General features: G+C 41.6%; 1 protein-coding gene across 3 annotated transcripts in view; it reads right to left on the bottom strand.

Annotated features, from left to right (window-relative positions):
* Nucleotides 1-6,471, bottom strand: part of TEK (TEK receptor tyrosine kinase) — a 46,637-nt gene extending 40,166 nt beyond the window's left edge. For 2 of the 3 annotated variants that reach the window (XM_042455113.1, XM_042455114.1), the window contains exon 1: nt 6,139-6,471. In XM_042455113.1, the coding sequence (XP_042311047.1) occupies nt 6,139-6,232 (94 nt within the window). In that variant the 5' untranslated portion in view covers nt 6,233-6,471. Of the gene's footprint in view, nt 1-5,103; nt 5,147-6,138 lie in introns of those variants that run through there. The other variant, XM_042455115.1, reaches the window with a different exon arrangement.
* Between the last annotated feature and the right edge of the window lie 9,246 nt (nt 6,472-15,717).

Genomic DNA, 15,717 nt, shown 5'->3' with positions numbered 1-15,717 from the left:
CCCAAAAAGTCAGTGCAAGGAGGATAGTCAAGGAAAGTAACAGTACCACTTGATTCTGCTTTGGTCAGACTTCACCTGGAATATTGAGGCCAGTTCACAATTCAAGAAGGATATTGACAAACTGAAACGTGTCTAGAGGAATGAAAACAAGATGATCTAAGGTCTGGAAACCATGACCTGTGAGGAACGGGGGGAGGGAGCTGGATATGTTTAGCTGGGCAAAGACAAGTTTATGAGGTTAAATGATAGCATGTGTTAAATATATTAGGAGGTGTTGTGTAGAAGATGGAATGGGCTTGTATTCTGCTTTCCAGGGAACAGAAAATGAACCAGTATATTCAAGTTACATGAATACCACCTAACCATTAGGAAAAACTTCTTGATAATAAGAGTGATTTGACTGTGGAATAACTACCTCCAAAGGTGGTGATCTGTCCTTCTTTGGAGGTCTTGAAACATAGGGCCTGAACAGACAGGCCAAAATAAAGCTGCTTCGGGTCACTTTGAAGATATGCTGTTTAAACGACACACCCATCTTAAGAAGTCAGATGCTGCACCAAAGCTGAACTCCAGTCCTTAGGACTGGAATGTTGCTTTGGCATAGCTTCCGGCCTCTTAGGATGCATACATAATTTAAACAGCTTACCTCCAAAGTGACCCAAAGCAACTTTATTTTGGCCTGTCTGTTCAGGCCCATAGTTTGGAAGGACATCTCTAAGGAGTATTTTAACTGTGTGTTCCTCCAGGGCAAGAGATTGGATAGATGGCCCTTGTGGTCTTTTCCATCTCTATGATTCTATTATTCCATCCATAAACATAAAGAATTTTTCAAAATCAATGTACCCAAATGGTATAACCACTGAGCATAGTTATGTTTGTTTATGTTAGGTGATTCCTTAAAATTCAGTGGGAAATCTATGACATCTTCACAAATGTGTTGCAAAGGTGGGAAATAACATGATTGGTGGCTGGGGAGGATGGAGAATAGGACAGCTTGAAAGGCGGCAGGGTGTGTGTGTGTGTGTGTTAAATAAATTAATAGAAGACAAGATTATCAGCAGCTGTTACTCATGATGGTGATAAATTCTGTCCAATGTCATTGCCTGATTGGCTATTACTGGATGAGAATGCTAGACTGGGGAAGCTTTTGGCCTTATTCATCAGGATTCTTCTTATGTTCTTGTATGAAGAAATACTTCCCCATACTTGCCAGTTGTGTCCTACAAATTCAACACCACAGTCCCACAACACACAGGGGGACTCCAAGTAGGCTTATGTCTGGGTTGAGTCCCAACTGAGGGAAAATAATATATGAAATGAAATGGCCTGGGACCATTTGCATATGGGGAAAGGAAAATAGGAAAACAAACCTCATTATTTTCTCCCTGCTAGTGGTCTCCATCACTCATATTTTGCTTATTATTTTAATTCTTTGATTGCTTGATTATCTTTTAAAGTTACATATGTTGTGCATTTTTAGTTGTGTACAGTGTGCCTCCATATTGGCAGGTTAGCCATCTGCAGATTGGATCTCCCACAGGTAATTCTGCCCATATTTGCCAATGGTTGTGAATGCCCATAGGGGCATTGACATAGGTGTGCACACCTCACCATACAATGACTAATACAGTATGGGCTTGAGCACCTGTGGTTTCCCCCCATCTATAGAGCAAAAAGCTCATGGCCAGGAACCATATGCTTTAACTGTCACAAACTGAGGGAAATGCAGGATGATGTTGATGATATGTTAGACATCTCCTACTGTCTTTAGTGCCAACCATAAATTGTTTGTACTAAGCCATTATAAATATCTGGCATCTCTTTTTTTTTTTTTATTTCACATTTCCATTTAAGTTCAGGTGGACGTTCTATCTTCATTGGTGGTAAACCTGTGGCCTCCAGATATTGTTGAACTGCAATGCATATCACTGCCATACAACATGTTCAATGGTGAAGGATGATGGGAGTTGTAGTCAGTCAACGTCTAGAAGGCTACAAGTTCCCCATCCCTGCTCAGTAGGCCTTCCACAGGCCACATTAGAGTGTTGCCAATTTTGCAAAAAAAGGTCCTGAATTATCAAAGCACTGAGCTTGGAAGAGCAGCTAATTAAAAGATGCGGAGGGTAAACAACAGCCGTGATCAGTCTGGGATTTCAACACATGTATTCTGGGCTCCCATCCAAGGGAGGAGGCACCTTTCCATGCCAGCATTGTTCAATGGAGGGGAGGGGGATGAAGTACATTCAAAGACACTCAGTTGACACTCCCAATGAGTATGCTGCAGCCCCACTCTTGAACATGATAACCCAGATAACTTTGCATTACCTAATGGAGACAGAAGGTTGTCTGAGAACACCATATTAGTCATTAATGTAACTGCTTTCTAGATAAAAGTTCACGAACAAAAGTATTTCTTATATTAGTGAAACTGCTTGCCTTAACAATTGATCAATAAGATGGAGCTACCATAATATATCATATGATTATTACGTTCTTCATAGCCCTGTGTGTTAAGAATTGTGGTGACTTAAGCATTAATCTCTGCATTAGGCAGCCACAGACACCAACATAATATGCAAATACACCTTGTATGGTATAATGGTCCCATTCTAGCACCTTTTTGTAAAGATATTCCTCTCTCACTTTCCCCCCCTTAGAATGTCTGACAGATTTCATGCCCTCCAATTGTCCTGGCTGGGCAGGGACAGTCCCTATTAATTTTCTGCCACCTCACTTTTTCAGATGCTTTTAAAATGTCCCAGTTTCTCTCTCCTCCTCTCCCCACCTTTGCTCTCAGCATGCGTCACTTGCTGCAAACTGTGTTCAAAGTGCAAAAGTAGTTTGCACTCCATTAATTCAGCAGAGGGGAGAGGAAGGGAAGGAGAGGAAACTTGTCTTTCCCTGAAGGCTCATGCAAAGCAAACTGCCGCAGCTTCTCCAAGCTTGTGTGTCATCCCTCATTAATCACATTTGCCATCTTAACCACACTATTATGTTGCTTGGCCCATGTTTTCACCTGTGCAGTGTTGGAGGGTATGATACTTGCTCTTTGTAGCAGGGTTACTGTGACACTGAGTGTTCGTCCCAGGCAGATATGCAAAATGTCAAACTTTCCTTACCATTGCATAGCTATGCTGGGAAAACAAGAAGAAGAAAAAGGAGGAGGAGGAGGAACATCATAATGCCTCAGGTCATGATAGAGACTTAAAGCTGCTACCCATACTGGTAAAAGAGCACATGTTTATTCATTTTGCATTTCTCTGCTCTTTGGCCATTAAAATGGCCAACTACAACAACAACAACATAGCTCATGTCACAGCAGAAAGTTAGAACTGCTACTGTACTGGTCACTGAGGAGATGCGTAGATGTTTCTTTAATTTTGCATTCCTTTGCTCTTTGGCCCTTAAGATTGTCCTGGGTTTGTACCTTGACTCTGCATTTTAGTGCATTTTCTACTACAGAGTTTACAGGAAAGACGAATGCATTCCTTCCCGTATTCCGTTTGGCAGCTGTTTTGGGAGATAGGGGGGCTTTGGGCAGCTGGCAGGGATCCTCTTGGTGGGACCCACAAGGAAAAGGAGGGGAAGCATTCCATGCTTTTGGCAGCGAAGCCAAGGGAGGCCTGGTCCCCACCTTGGAACAAGGGTGGAGTCGATTTTTGCCTCCTCAGCGGTAACTCCCACAACAGACCTCCTCCCCCTTCCTTCCCACCAACTTGGGGCAAGGTTAAGTGTGTTGTTAAAAAAAGGCTGCCAACAGCCCTGACTCTAATGCCTCCCCTGCTCAGGGAATGTCAATACTGCTTTCCTGGACTCCGCCTGTTGTATCTAGAGGAGGGCGTGTTTGCATTGTCTTCCACCACTCGCCCCAGGAAACATGATATCACACTCAAACAAAAGCGGGAAAGCTGACAGATCTATTGAGATGGGTGTGACTACAATACACACCTAAAGCAGTTGAGCCGTATAGGTTGGAACCTTTTCAATACTTGGGTTCAAATATGCTGTTATTCCTCTTTCACACACACACACCACCTATATCGATTTTGGAAGGGAATAAGGGTTCCTTTGAGATGCCAAGGGGGGAAAATCAGTGGGACAAAAGAGGATTAAGTATCTTCAGAACAGTTGTGAACCTTATGTTATAATGAGTGATGACGGAACAACGATATATGTGCAGCTTTATAGAGCCACATAACATTGACAAATTCACTTTGGAAAAATAATTCATATACTGGTATCCTGTCCTTCCTTCAAGCATACCTTCTTGCTTTTATCATGGAACTATCCCTGGAAGGAAGGCCAGGTTGAGATAAAAAGGACACATAATGAGCTTCTAAGCTGTTGAGCAGCATTTGAACTCAGGCCTTTGTGGTGAAAGTCTGTTTATTCACTGTACCAGACTGACTCTCAGTAACTGCATTTGTTTTCTCCTACAGATACAGTGGAAACAAATTAATATAGATTGAATGTTATTTTCTGGTTTTGATGGCTAGGCACCTATAGCAGACCCATACAGGCCAATAAAATATAAAGCAGTCTCTGATCTCTCTCAACTTCTCAACTTTCAAAAACGAAACCTCTCTCTAAACCGCAGTTCTCTAAATCTCCCTTGCCTGAGATATCATACTTTTTCCTAATTGCCCACAACTGAAAGATGGCCAAGGAACTCTGACATGCTTAATGGGCTTGTATGGAGCTAATTTTGCAGGTTGCACAGATGCATATATCCAAAGCAATCATGATAATAACTTATAGCATTTCTTATCTTGTTTGTCATGTTATCTTTTCTGCTTTCAATGCTCACTAAAGCTAATTAAGGAATTATGTTCTAGTCATGATCACTTACAGATTCTGCTTCTGTGAAGTCTGGAAACTTTAGGGAGTAAGTTGTCCTATATATAGACTGTTAAACTTTACTGAATTTTTTACAATCTAGTTCTAAGATTTTATGAACCAGCATAATACTTTTGGCCAGAGGTGCCCAAAAATCATTCCAGAGAAATATCATAAATATCACAATGGCAGTGTTATTACTGTATTGAGCGGATTTGCTATTAACAAAAAGCTTTTGGGTTTAATCTAATATATTTTCACAAGTACCTTGTGAAGTAGGCCCCTCGTTCCCATTTAAGTGACAGACAAGTGAGACTTGCTGAGAGTAGTGTTGCTAAGCCCACATTCACTGAGTCCAAAACTCTGGTGGGATTTGAATCCATGTCCGTCAAAATACTAAATTAATTTCCTCTAGTTTTCATCTGTTCCTTTTACTCTTTTCCCAGCAAATGTATTTCCACTGTTGCAGTGCAGGAAAATAAGAATAAGAGGAGAGAATACACTAGAATTGCAGAGACTGGCTGAGGTCAAAAGAAAAACAATGAAAGATATTGCATGGCCTTATTTTGAATATCAGTTGTTATCTTTCACTAAACAACCAAGCTGTCTGGCCATAAAAGGCCTGCAATTAATTTGCTGCCACTGAATATAATAAATGATACAATTTGTAATTCCTGCTAAATATAACAACAAAGGAAGCTAACACTACTACGAAGTGGTTTCACGCAAGCCTTCAAATGAAAGACATAAGAATTGGTTTCCTTCATGTACTGCCTGGATTCATTAAGTGAAGGGGATGCAACTTTATACTAAGAACGCATCTGTAACAAATTTCTTTGTAAATAGCAGAGAACAAAAATGGACTGTTCTTTAACATAGATTCATCAGACACCTGACAATTCTGAATAACATAGAATAAAGTCATCTAGTTTGTTTTTTAAAAAAAGAATCTGCACTGACCGAAAAATGTACATTTGTCTCAAACACATTCCCTCCCTTCCCCAGTGTGGAAGCACATTGCATAAGATTGTGGTTTATGATAATGTACTGTGCAGAGTTCAGAAAAGTGACTGTTTGGGACTACAACTCCCAGAATCCCCCAGCCAGCATGGCCACTTTCTTGTGATTCTCAAACAAATCACTGCTGAGCTCTGATTTCACTTTACAGTGGGACAAATTTCTCCTGGAGTCAAGCAAAGAGAGACGTACAGAGTGAGCACAAAGCCAGGTTTTTGAAACTTTCTTCTATATAAATCACAGAAGTTAGTTGGATGGTCCTTAAATAACCTTAAGGAGTCCTACCTGAAAGCATGAGGCTGAATCCACAGAAGATGAGAGGTGCTAAAAAAGTCCACGCTTTGCCAAGTATATCCATCCAGTTTGCACTGCAGCTCATGGAATAACAGATGTCCTTTCAGAGGGTGATAATTCTTAGTCCTTGCTCTTTCCTTGCATTGTAGAGCAATGCTGTGCCTACCAGGGAGCGACACATGAACTGTAATACTGGAATGGGCTGGAGACTCAGCTTTGTCCCTGTCTGAGCAAAGGGAGTTTTAAGTTCCTTTTTCCTGTTTCCTCTGTAGATTAGGATGGGAAAGGCAGGATCTTAAAGGCATTCTGTATCAGCAGGATTTCTGAGGATCTCTGCGCTCCATCCGCCTAACACATCTAAACAAGTATCTGCTGTGGCTGGGTGTGTGGGGAGGGGGGAGTTACTTTTTCAGAACCCCACCAAAACAGGTCACGGCCAGCACTGGCAGAAACAATGGGGATATCCTCCAGTAGGAAGAATTATGAGAATAACAAGCCACACCACCGCCTATGCGTGGTATGTGACAGTTTGCCACTCCACCTTCTCTTCCATCAGTTAATTGCTCCCAGAGATCTTATTCAAACCCATGAGGCCTCCCATAAAAGGCTTTTAGGGTAGTAAAAATCCTTTTGTTTACTTGATTTATCTGTTTGTAAGTATAATGCCTAACTCCTGGATTCTCTGGGGCCATTGCATTCTTCACAACCTGATCTAGGGACTGAGGGTACCCAGCACCCGCATCTATTGTCAAGTACCTGGTGCTGTAATCCTAAGGCCTCGTCTACAGGGAGTTCCCCCCAAGCTTGCTGGGTCCTATTTACATGATGCTAAAACCCAAAATGGGTTCCACATTGTCTTCACAACGCCTGCACCCAATTCGGGGCTTTCCCTGCCTAACACACATTTAAGTAACTCACCATTTGCTGAGGGTTTTGGTGGAATTTCAGTGACAATGGGAGCTGCCTTTTTGCTCATATCACCAGGTTGCATGGTGCCACCGTTGTGGGTGCAGGTCACTCTGAGATCAGAACGAAGCACCCAATGTTGACAGCATGGCTGGGCATCTCATTCAGCCCTTGGCAGTGGTGCCAGGATATGAATGAGCACTGTGTAGGAAGGGAGACACCTATCATCACTGAGGAAGAGACCTCAAAACCCACAAGGAGAGGGGGGAATTTGAGGGGGAATTTGAGGCCAGAATAGTCCAGAGGTGGCCCAGAGTATTCTGGCAAGTATAGACAACCCCGTAGAAGCATAGAATTCAAAAGACCTCAGTGGTTACCTAGTGTAGCCTACTTCCAGCACCGGAATCCACATTTAACTCATCCCTGAGAAGTGGTTATCCAAACTCTCTTTAAGTACTTCCTAGGAAGGAGAGTCCAGCACCATCCAGGATAGTGTATTCCATTGCAGCCAGCATCCATACTTTAAGGTGGGAATAGATCCCAGGATTGCTATCTACCTTCATTGTAAATAGCAAATGAGTTAGGGTAAAACATCTTGTATAACCAGCAGTCTGCTCCAACATCTTAAGAGGCGGCACCATGCAGTTGTGCTCAGGGATTCATAGATTGGCCACCAAAACCAAGGTCTATAGGGTGACAAGAGCAACAGCTCCCAACCTCTCCTCCTGTCCCACACCAAGGACTTTGGAAGGGAAAGAGACCAGGTATGGGGACCATGGGTCCATGAGAGGGAAATTTCCACCCTCAGCCAAGATAAACAAATGTTTTAAAGGGAGTGGGTGAATTTATTAGGGAAATCTCATCAAGTGGATTGCTTTTAAAGTATTCCCTCATCACCCCTGTTCTTCCTCATGCTGCATCATTGAATTGGAAGAGCTGGGTTGCTAATATAATAAAGTAAAAATATACTATCCTCAACTAAGTTGTTACAGTCGGCCCTTCTTATACACCAATTTTTTATACACGGATTCAAGCATACACGGTTTGAAAATGTTCAAAAAAAGTATAAATTTCAAATATCAAACCTTGATTTTCCATTTTTTATAAGGGACACCATTTTGCTATGTCATATTTAACAGGATTTGAGCATCCACAATTTTGTTATCCACGGGGGATCTTGGAACCAAACCCCAGCGTATAACAAGCATCCACTGTATATCAATATCATTATCATATATCTTAGTTTAGCTTCAACAGACCTAGCCAATTGATGCTGGAGTGAGATGGTACCAGTACAAGAGCAGCATACATTGTCACAACTGAGAAGTCAGCAGCTTAATTGTTTTTAAATAGCAAACTTTGTAACTGATCAGCACAAACACACCTGGAGTTGATCCATATTCAGGCCCTATCTTGTCTCCAAATTTTACATGGATGTGTGATTTTTAAAAAAAGTCATAGCCATTTCTGGTTTCTTGATGCAAGTCAGTGCAGAAGAACTGTCATTTTGGACTTGTGAATTTTTTTCCCCCCAGAATCATGCACTGGATGGGAACAATCTGGATCCAATCCACAACAATCCAGATGAAACAGAGCTCAGATCCCAAGTGGCAAATTGGCTTCCCATGCAATGCCCCATAATGAATCCACACATGTAGCCACAGACACAAATATGCTTGCATAGTTTGAGGTCATTTATTATTTTAGATTTATATCCCCTTTTCTCATAAAATGAGACCCAAAGTGGCTTACAAAATAAATTGCACTGGATTACTTTAAGTATTTAGAGAGAGTAGAGGGCCAAAGTTGTAATCCTATACATATTTACATGGGGGGAAATCCACTGGATAAAATAAAACACTTTGCAATAGACATGCATAATGTAGAGCTGTGAGAGCACTTCCCAAAAGATCTCATGAGATGGCATGTTAGGAGTGGTACTTTGCTTTTAGCAGATTTGTATGAGCAAAATATACAAAATGAATGCCGGGGCTGGATTGTGTGTGTGTGTGTGTGTGTGTGTGTGTGTGTGTGTGTCTTCCTGTCGCCTGTTGACTTATGGCAACTCCATTAATTTCCTAGTTCATTCTTTCTTAAGCAAGAAATACTCAGGGATGTTTTTACCAGTTCCTTCCTCTGACATCTTAAGTAAAAGCAATATCACACTCCCCTGTAAAAAATAAATTCAAAATTGCACAATAACAATAAAGACAATAAAGACAACAGGAACTACAGAACAAATAAAAGGCTATTGTCAAATGTCCACTGAAATAATCATATTTATGTACTGCTCAGATGAGTTTATTTTGTAAATTGGTTGCCATGACTTTTTCTTACTAGGGACGGGGAAATACATTTTTAAACAGGACAGTATGATGGTGGGGCGAGTCCTAAAATGTTCCGTTCTCCGACATTTATTTTTTAAAGAGACTTTCATTACCTAGAAAATGTTGGTTACTGAGCAGTTTAGAAGTAAAGCCTGAGCCTCCTTTATCTGGAATTCTGAAATCCAAAATAGCCCCAAATCCAACATTGTCCACAAGTGCAGTGGAGTCACTAGATATGGCTTTACCCAGTGCGATAACTCATGACTTCACCCCCCCATTGACCTCCTCCCATGCCACACCTTACAGAATCCTTAATAATCTTTTTTGTACTAATGTTAGTCATAAATCGTAATGAATGGAATGGTAATCATTGTGACATAAGCAACTAGCAAAATTAAAATATATATTTAAATTACAGTATCATGTGCACAGTGCTAATGTATTTGCATGTACATAGTTTCATGTGGTTAAAGTGAAAAATTGGTAAGATGTGCTGTCTTTAAAGAACATTTTAAAAGAGTAAAGATATACTTTTAGACCCTGAGCCTTCTCCTTTCTCTGCCCACTGATCCTCTCCCCACTCTTGCCTTCTCTTCTACTGAGTTCCAGCATGTTAAGGGGACATGGAAGAATACCACAGTCCATTTCTTCTCAAGAGCAGATGTTTGGGGTGCAGTGATGTCACCCCTCTTTAGGGTGTCACTTGCTGAGGTCCTCACACCCCATGCCCCCTTTGTGACCCTCCTGCACATGGGTGGCTAAGATAGCTTTGCTTTCTGATGGTTCAGTGTAGACAAACTTTGTTTCGTACAAAACATTCTTTAAAATATTGTGTATAAAGTTACCTTCAGGTGTATATGAAATATAAATGAATTTCATGTTTAGACATGTGTCCCATCTCCAAGATATCTCATTAGGTATATGCATATATTCCAAAAGTTTCAAAATCCAAAATGCTTCTGGTCCTATGCATTTCAGATAAGGGAGACTCAACATGTACAATTAATCAACCAAAGCTGTGGTGATTCCAGGAAAGGATACCATTGGTGAATCCAACAGAGTTAAGAAAGGGGAATCCTGGCCTCTGTTGTTACGTGTAACATTAAAAAGCAGTGATAAAGCCAAACATTGGAACAGGATACTGCTGTGAATTGAGTCATTGGTCAATGACAGCTGATTGCTTCCAGGTCAGTGGAGCCATGGATCTGTGTAAACTATAAAGAGGCTAACCAAGGTACACAAACCTATCATCAAAATAGGTTCACTACCTGAACAGCCCATTTCTGGCAGGAGTCTTTCCCAATGCTATTTGCAGATGCTACAGAATATAGAATTTGCAAACTTCTGAATGCAATGCACACACTCTACCACTTGTTGGTCTATACTGGGATCATATGGCCTTCCAGATGTTATTGCCATTTCCAGCCTTCCTTGAGTAGTCCTGCTGGCTAGCATTTCTGAAAATTGCCATCAAAAAACATCTGGAGGGACACATCCTTCCCAACCCTCACCTATATGAAAGCTGTTGCTTGGAGTAATTGATCAAAGGCTGTTTTCAGTGAAGTTTATAAAAGTGAGCTACATAAATGAGAGATGGAAAGTATTGATCATGCTACTATGAGTAAGAGAGACAGAAAAAGAGTTGTGTGAGAGCAAGGCCTGAGCATAGATGTCTAGAAGTGAAAAAGCAACAGGGCAAATGTTACAAAGAGGGTCTCACTAGGGAACGCTAATTAATTCTGGTGTTTCTGGAGTAATATTTCTGTTTTCTCACTTTGTTTTTGCCTTCAAATAATTTCTCATTTCTGGTAACTCTAAAATGAACATATCACTGGGTTTTCTTGACAAGATTTCTTCAGAGGGGTTTGCCTTTGCCTTCCTCTGAGGCTGAGAGAGCGTGACTTGCCCAAGGTCACCCAGTGGGTTTCCATGACTGAGCAGGAATTTGAACCCTTATACTAGAACTGAAAAATGATTTGAAGGCAACAATAAAGTGAGAAAATCCAGAAACACTAGAACGCTATCACCCAGTGGAACTGGAAGACAAAGGAGAAAGTACTTCTTTATTTAGTTCTTAAGTAGATCATAGGACTACATCAGGCTTTAAAGTTAGAGAATGACAGATAAGCAATAAAACCTTAAACACCTGCTACAACCTCCAACAAGCTTGTGTACCTTATAGAAAACAGATGTTGGAGAAATTACTTTTGGGGGACTACATCTCCCTGAATTCCTCAGCTAATTAAGGACTTCTAGGCTGAGTAAACAACCTACCGTAAGATCACACTGTAATGTCGGCAGATAATTCTGATGCCCTCAAATGCGTTACATAGATTATCTGGAGCTTCTTGTACTTGCAGGCAAATGAATTGACTGAAACGAGTCAGTGTGCAGGTTTTTCGTTTTAAAAAAACAACAACAGTGTCATCTTGTTTAGAGCGATTCCTGCTTTCAGTAAAATGCTATAGATGCTATCAGGTCCAATAAATATATGGTCAGCGCAGGCAGCAATGGCTGAAACATGGCAGCATGGTGTTAGAAAACTGTGATCTGTGGGGGCTACTTTTGCATTCTAAGCTAGCCTACTGGCTTCAGGCGCAATGGAAGATGCAGTCTTGTAGCCAGAGTGGAAGATTCAGCTTGGATTCTGTACATGGAATGGGACAGCTTGTTTTCTCCTCTGGCAGCACAATGTCTCAAGCTAGAGCCTGCTTTTGACGGTTTTGTTTTTCACCTCTTGGCCACTTAAACAGTGGGGTGAATCCACAGTATCTGCAAGGATGCTCCCCCCACCAAGTTCTGAAAAGTAACATTAGGTGGCAACATGTGGATTTGCCTTTTGCAGTATGTGAATGGAGGTCTGCAAATCCACGGGCTCCAAAGACACTGTTTGAAGTCTGTAATCGTGCTTGTTTAGCTCTGCATTTCGGAGGCCTGACAGCCTTAGGCGATGCTCTCTGTTTGCTTCTGGGTATCCATGCACTGCACAATTCAGAGGACCCAAGAGGTTAGCCTCTGCTCATTTCCTCCCTTTTCTATCTCCTCTAAAATGTTAAAAGGAGCTAAGTATGGTTCAGCATTATGCATATCCTGCTTTGGAAACAGTAAGCAATGCCAAAAACTACATGAGAACAAAAGGCAGATTTCTGAGAGGGCAAAGAAGCGCTAATGTCCTAGAAATCTTACTGCTGTACAGAATGGCTTTCTGAGCCCCTCCAAGGCAAATAACCCGCAGTTTGAGTCTTCCTGAGTGTGTCTGAGAGGAAATAAAGATGATAATTACATGGCTTACTCACTATTGTCCCCTTGTCGAAACCAAGAAGATGAGAAGAAAGGGAAGGCGTAAACTCACACGGTGAAATAAAATTCAAAATAAAAACCAGGGAACATTACTTTAGGGAACTGTAGGCTTGTGGGTTAGCAGACCTATACCAGGCTGGAGGGTGTCATAGATGCAACAGCATGGGTGAAATGGCTATGGGCACCACAGCGATGGTGGCAGCTTTCTTCATCAGGTGATAGAGATGGTTTCTCTGCCAACGCATCCTCAGCCACTTCTGCTCTTCCTCCTCAGCCTATGCACCGCTTGAAGAAGTGCCTTACATAGCTTCCATCATTTCATAGAGGAAAAATAAGGCATGTGTGGCCATGTAATGTCATAGAATTATAGAGTTGGAAGAAACCACAAGGGCCATCCAGTCCAACCCCCTGCCATACAGGAACTCTCAAAGCATCCCCCTTTGACAGATGGCCATCCAGCCTGTGCTTAAAGACCTCCAAGGAGGGAGACTCCACCACTCTCCGAGGGAGTGTGTTCCACTGTTGAACAGCCCTTTCCTGTAGCTTGCATCCATTGTTCCGGGTCCTGTTCTCTGCAGCAGCAGAAAAAAAGCTAGCTCCCTCCTCAATATGACATACCTTCAAATATTTAAACAGGGCTATCATATCACCTCTTAACCTCTTCTCCAGGCTAAACATCCCCAGCTCCCTAAGTCGTTCCTCATAGGGCATGTTCTCCAGACCCTTCACCATTTTAGTTGCCCTCCTTTGGACACGCTCTAGTTTCTCAACATCCTTTTTGAATTGTGGTGCCCAAAACTGGACACAGTATTCCAGGTGGGGTCTGACCAAAGTAAAATATGGTGGCACTATTATTTCCCTTGATCTATACACTATACTTTTCAGCCTAAAATTGCATTGGCTTTTTTAGCTGCCACATCATACTGTTCAACTCATGTTCAACTTGTGGTCTACTTGGACTCCCAGATCCCTTTCACACGTAGTCTCTTTCATCCAGGTGTCCCCTATCCTATATCTGTGCATTTCATTTTTCTGCCCTAAGTGCAGTACCTTACATTTCTCCCAGCTGAAGTTCATTTTGTTAGCTTTGGCCCAGCTTTCTAGTCTAGATGGTGGTCAAGATGGCAAAAGTTATTAATGAAGAAGAACACAAAAACTAGGAGATACCACAGCAGATTGGTTTTGCCCAAACCTTCTAGGAAAAGTAAGGTTCCACCTGCACCTCTCCATTACCCCTTGCTGTGTTAAATCAGTGCAAACTACTTTTGCACTTTCAATTCAGTTTGCAATAATTGAAGTAAACTGATACAATGGGACAAAATGGGAGGAAAATGAGAAACTGGGACATATTAAAAATAACTGAATGCTTTATCACTCCAGTCTGCTGTTTTGCCACAATCTTGCTAATTCCCTATCACACTTTCCTCCACAATAGTGCTTTGACCATCCATGGTAATGTGATCTGTTTTCTGCACTGCCAAACTCTGCCTTCCTGGATGAAGAGTGGGAATGGGTGATCATTGCTGCCAAATGCCTCCTGAAGCTAAGGCCTGTTACAGACTGCCAAAATAAAGCTGCTTCGGGTCTCTTTGGAGGTATGCTATTTAAATGATGCATGGGGCCTAAGAGTCCGGAGGTCGCACCAAAGCCACACTCCATTCCTAAGCACCGGAGTGTAGCTTTTGGTGCAGGTTCCAGATACGTAGGATGTATGCATCATTTAAATAGCATACCTCCAAAGAGACCCGAAGCAGCTTTATTTTGGCAGTCTGTAACAGGCCATAGTGAGTGTGCACACAGCAGCCAACTTCAGCAAAGTGTTGGCAGCTGCGATCGCTGCCAGAAGGAGAAGAGCAGAATTATGTACAGTCACACTATGAGCCTTATCACACTAGACAAATCCCATACAGAAATGGGATTTTAAAAGTAGAAAAAACCCACAAATGCAAGATGCTTTTCAGACGCGTTTTCACCAAAGAGCAATAATGCGAAAATAAAGCGAATGGAAATTTAACAAAAATGACACCTTTTTACTTTCGGGTTCCCAAAAGTAAAAAAGTGTCATTTTTATCTACTTTCTGTTATTTTCTTTGGAAGAAACATTGTCTGAAAAACATCCCTCATTTGCAAATTTTTTGTACTTTTAAATCCTGTTTCTGCCCGGGATTCATCTAGTGTAATAAGGACTATGTAACTGCCTGAGAAGTAGACCTACAGTGGAAGAAATCTATTGCATGAAGGCAATAATGAAATAGCAGCACGCTTGAGAGCCTATTGACGTGTTTTGCCCGTCCATGAAAAGATGAAAAGTACTACAGTAACAAATACAATGCAAGGCAGTAGCAGGACAGACATGGCATTGTGTGATAAGTACCTGTCAAAGTTGCTTTTATCCTGTTAAAATTCCACTTTTATATCTTCATGTGATAAACTCCTGAAATGTAGGCTGACAAGAAGACTAATAAGACTGTTTCAGCCAAATTGTGACGGCTGGAGGGTATGGACTAATGCTGGTCTAATGGAGCTGTACATTGGCATAAACTACCCAAAGGGATACTCCCCTTAGGCAACAACCTCCAATATCCCCAGTCAAAAATGGCTTGAGATTTTTGGAAGTCATGGTCCAAGAAAATAATTTTTCCAAACTTTGCTAAAATCAAGTTACTCTACTGATTCACAGCTTAGCCACACTATGGAGTTTATCAGACAAGGGAAATTGGAAGTAAAATCCAATGGCAATCTGAACGCAATCATGGGGTTTAACATTGCATGATAGACTGCCAATTCACAATGGCATGCTATTTTCGGGCAATGGGAAGCCAGTTCGAACCCAATGCGCATTCACGTAATTGCGCTAAACTAGCGACTTTAAGTGAATGCATTCTGGCCCCACCTTCTTTTCATTCGAATTTAAGAGAAATTCCTCCCATTTGATAAACTCCAGAGTGAGGCAGCAGGACCCTCCTTCATTCCCAGGACCTCTTTTGTGGCATTTTGTTGGCCAGAAGATACATTTTTTAATATGGACCAATAGCAG

The sequence above is a fragment of the Sceloporus undulatus genome, chromosome 2, assembly GCF_019175285.1.
Source record: "Sceloporus undulatus isolate JIND9_A2432 ecotype Alabama chromosome 2, SceUnd_v1.1, whole genome shotgun sequence".
Classification (NCBI taxonomy): Eukaryota; Metazoa; Chordata; class Lepidosauria; order Squamata; family Phrynosomatidae; genus Sceloporus; species Sceloporus undulatus.
Note: the sequence above shows the minus strand (reverse complement) of the source record. Positions and strands in the feature narration are given on the sequence as shown.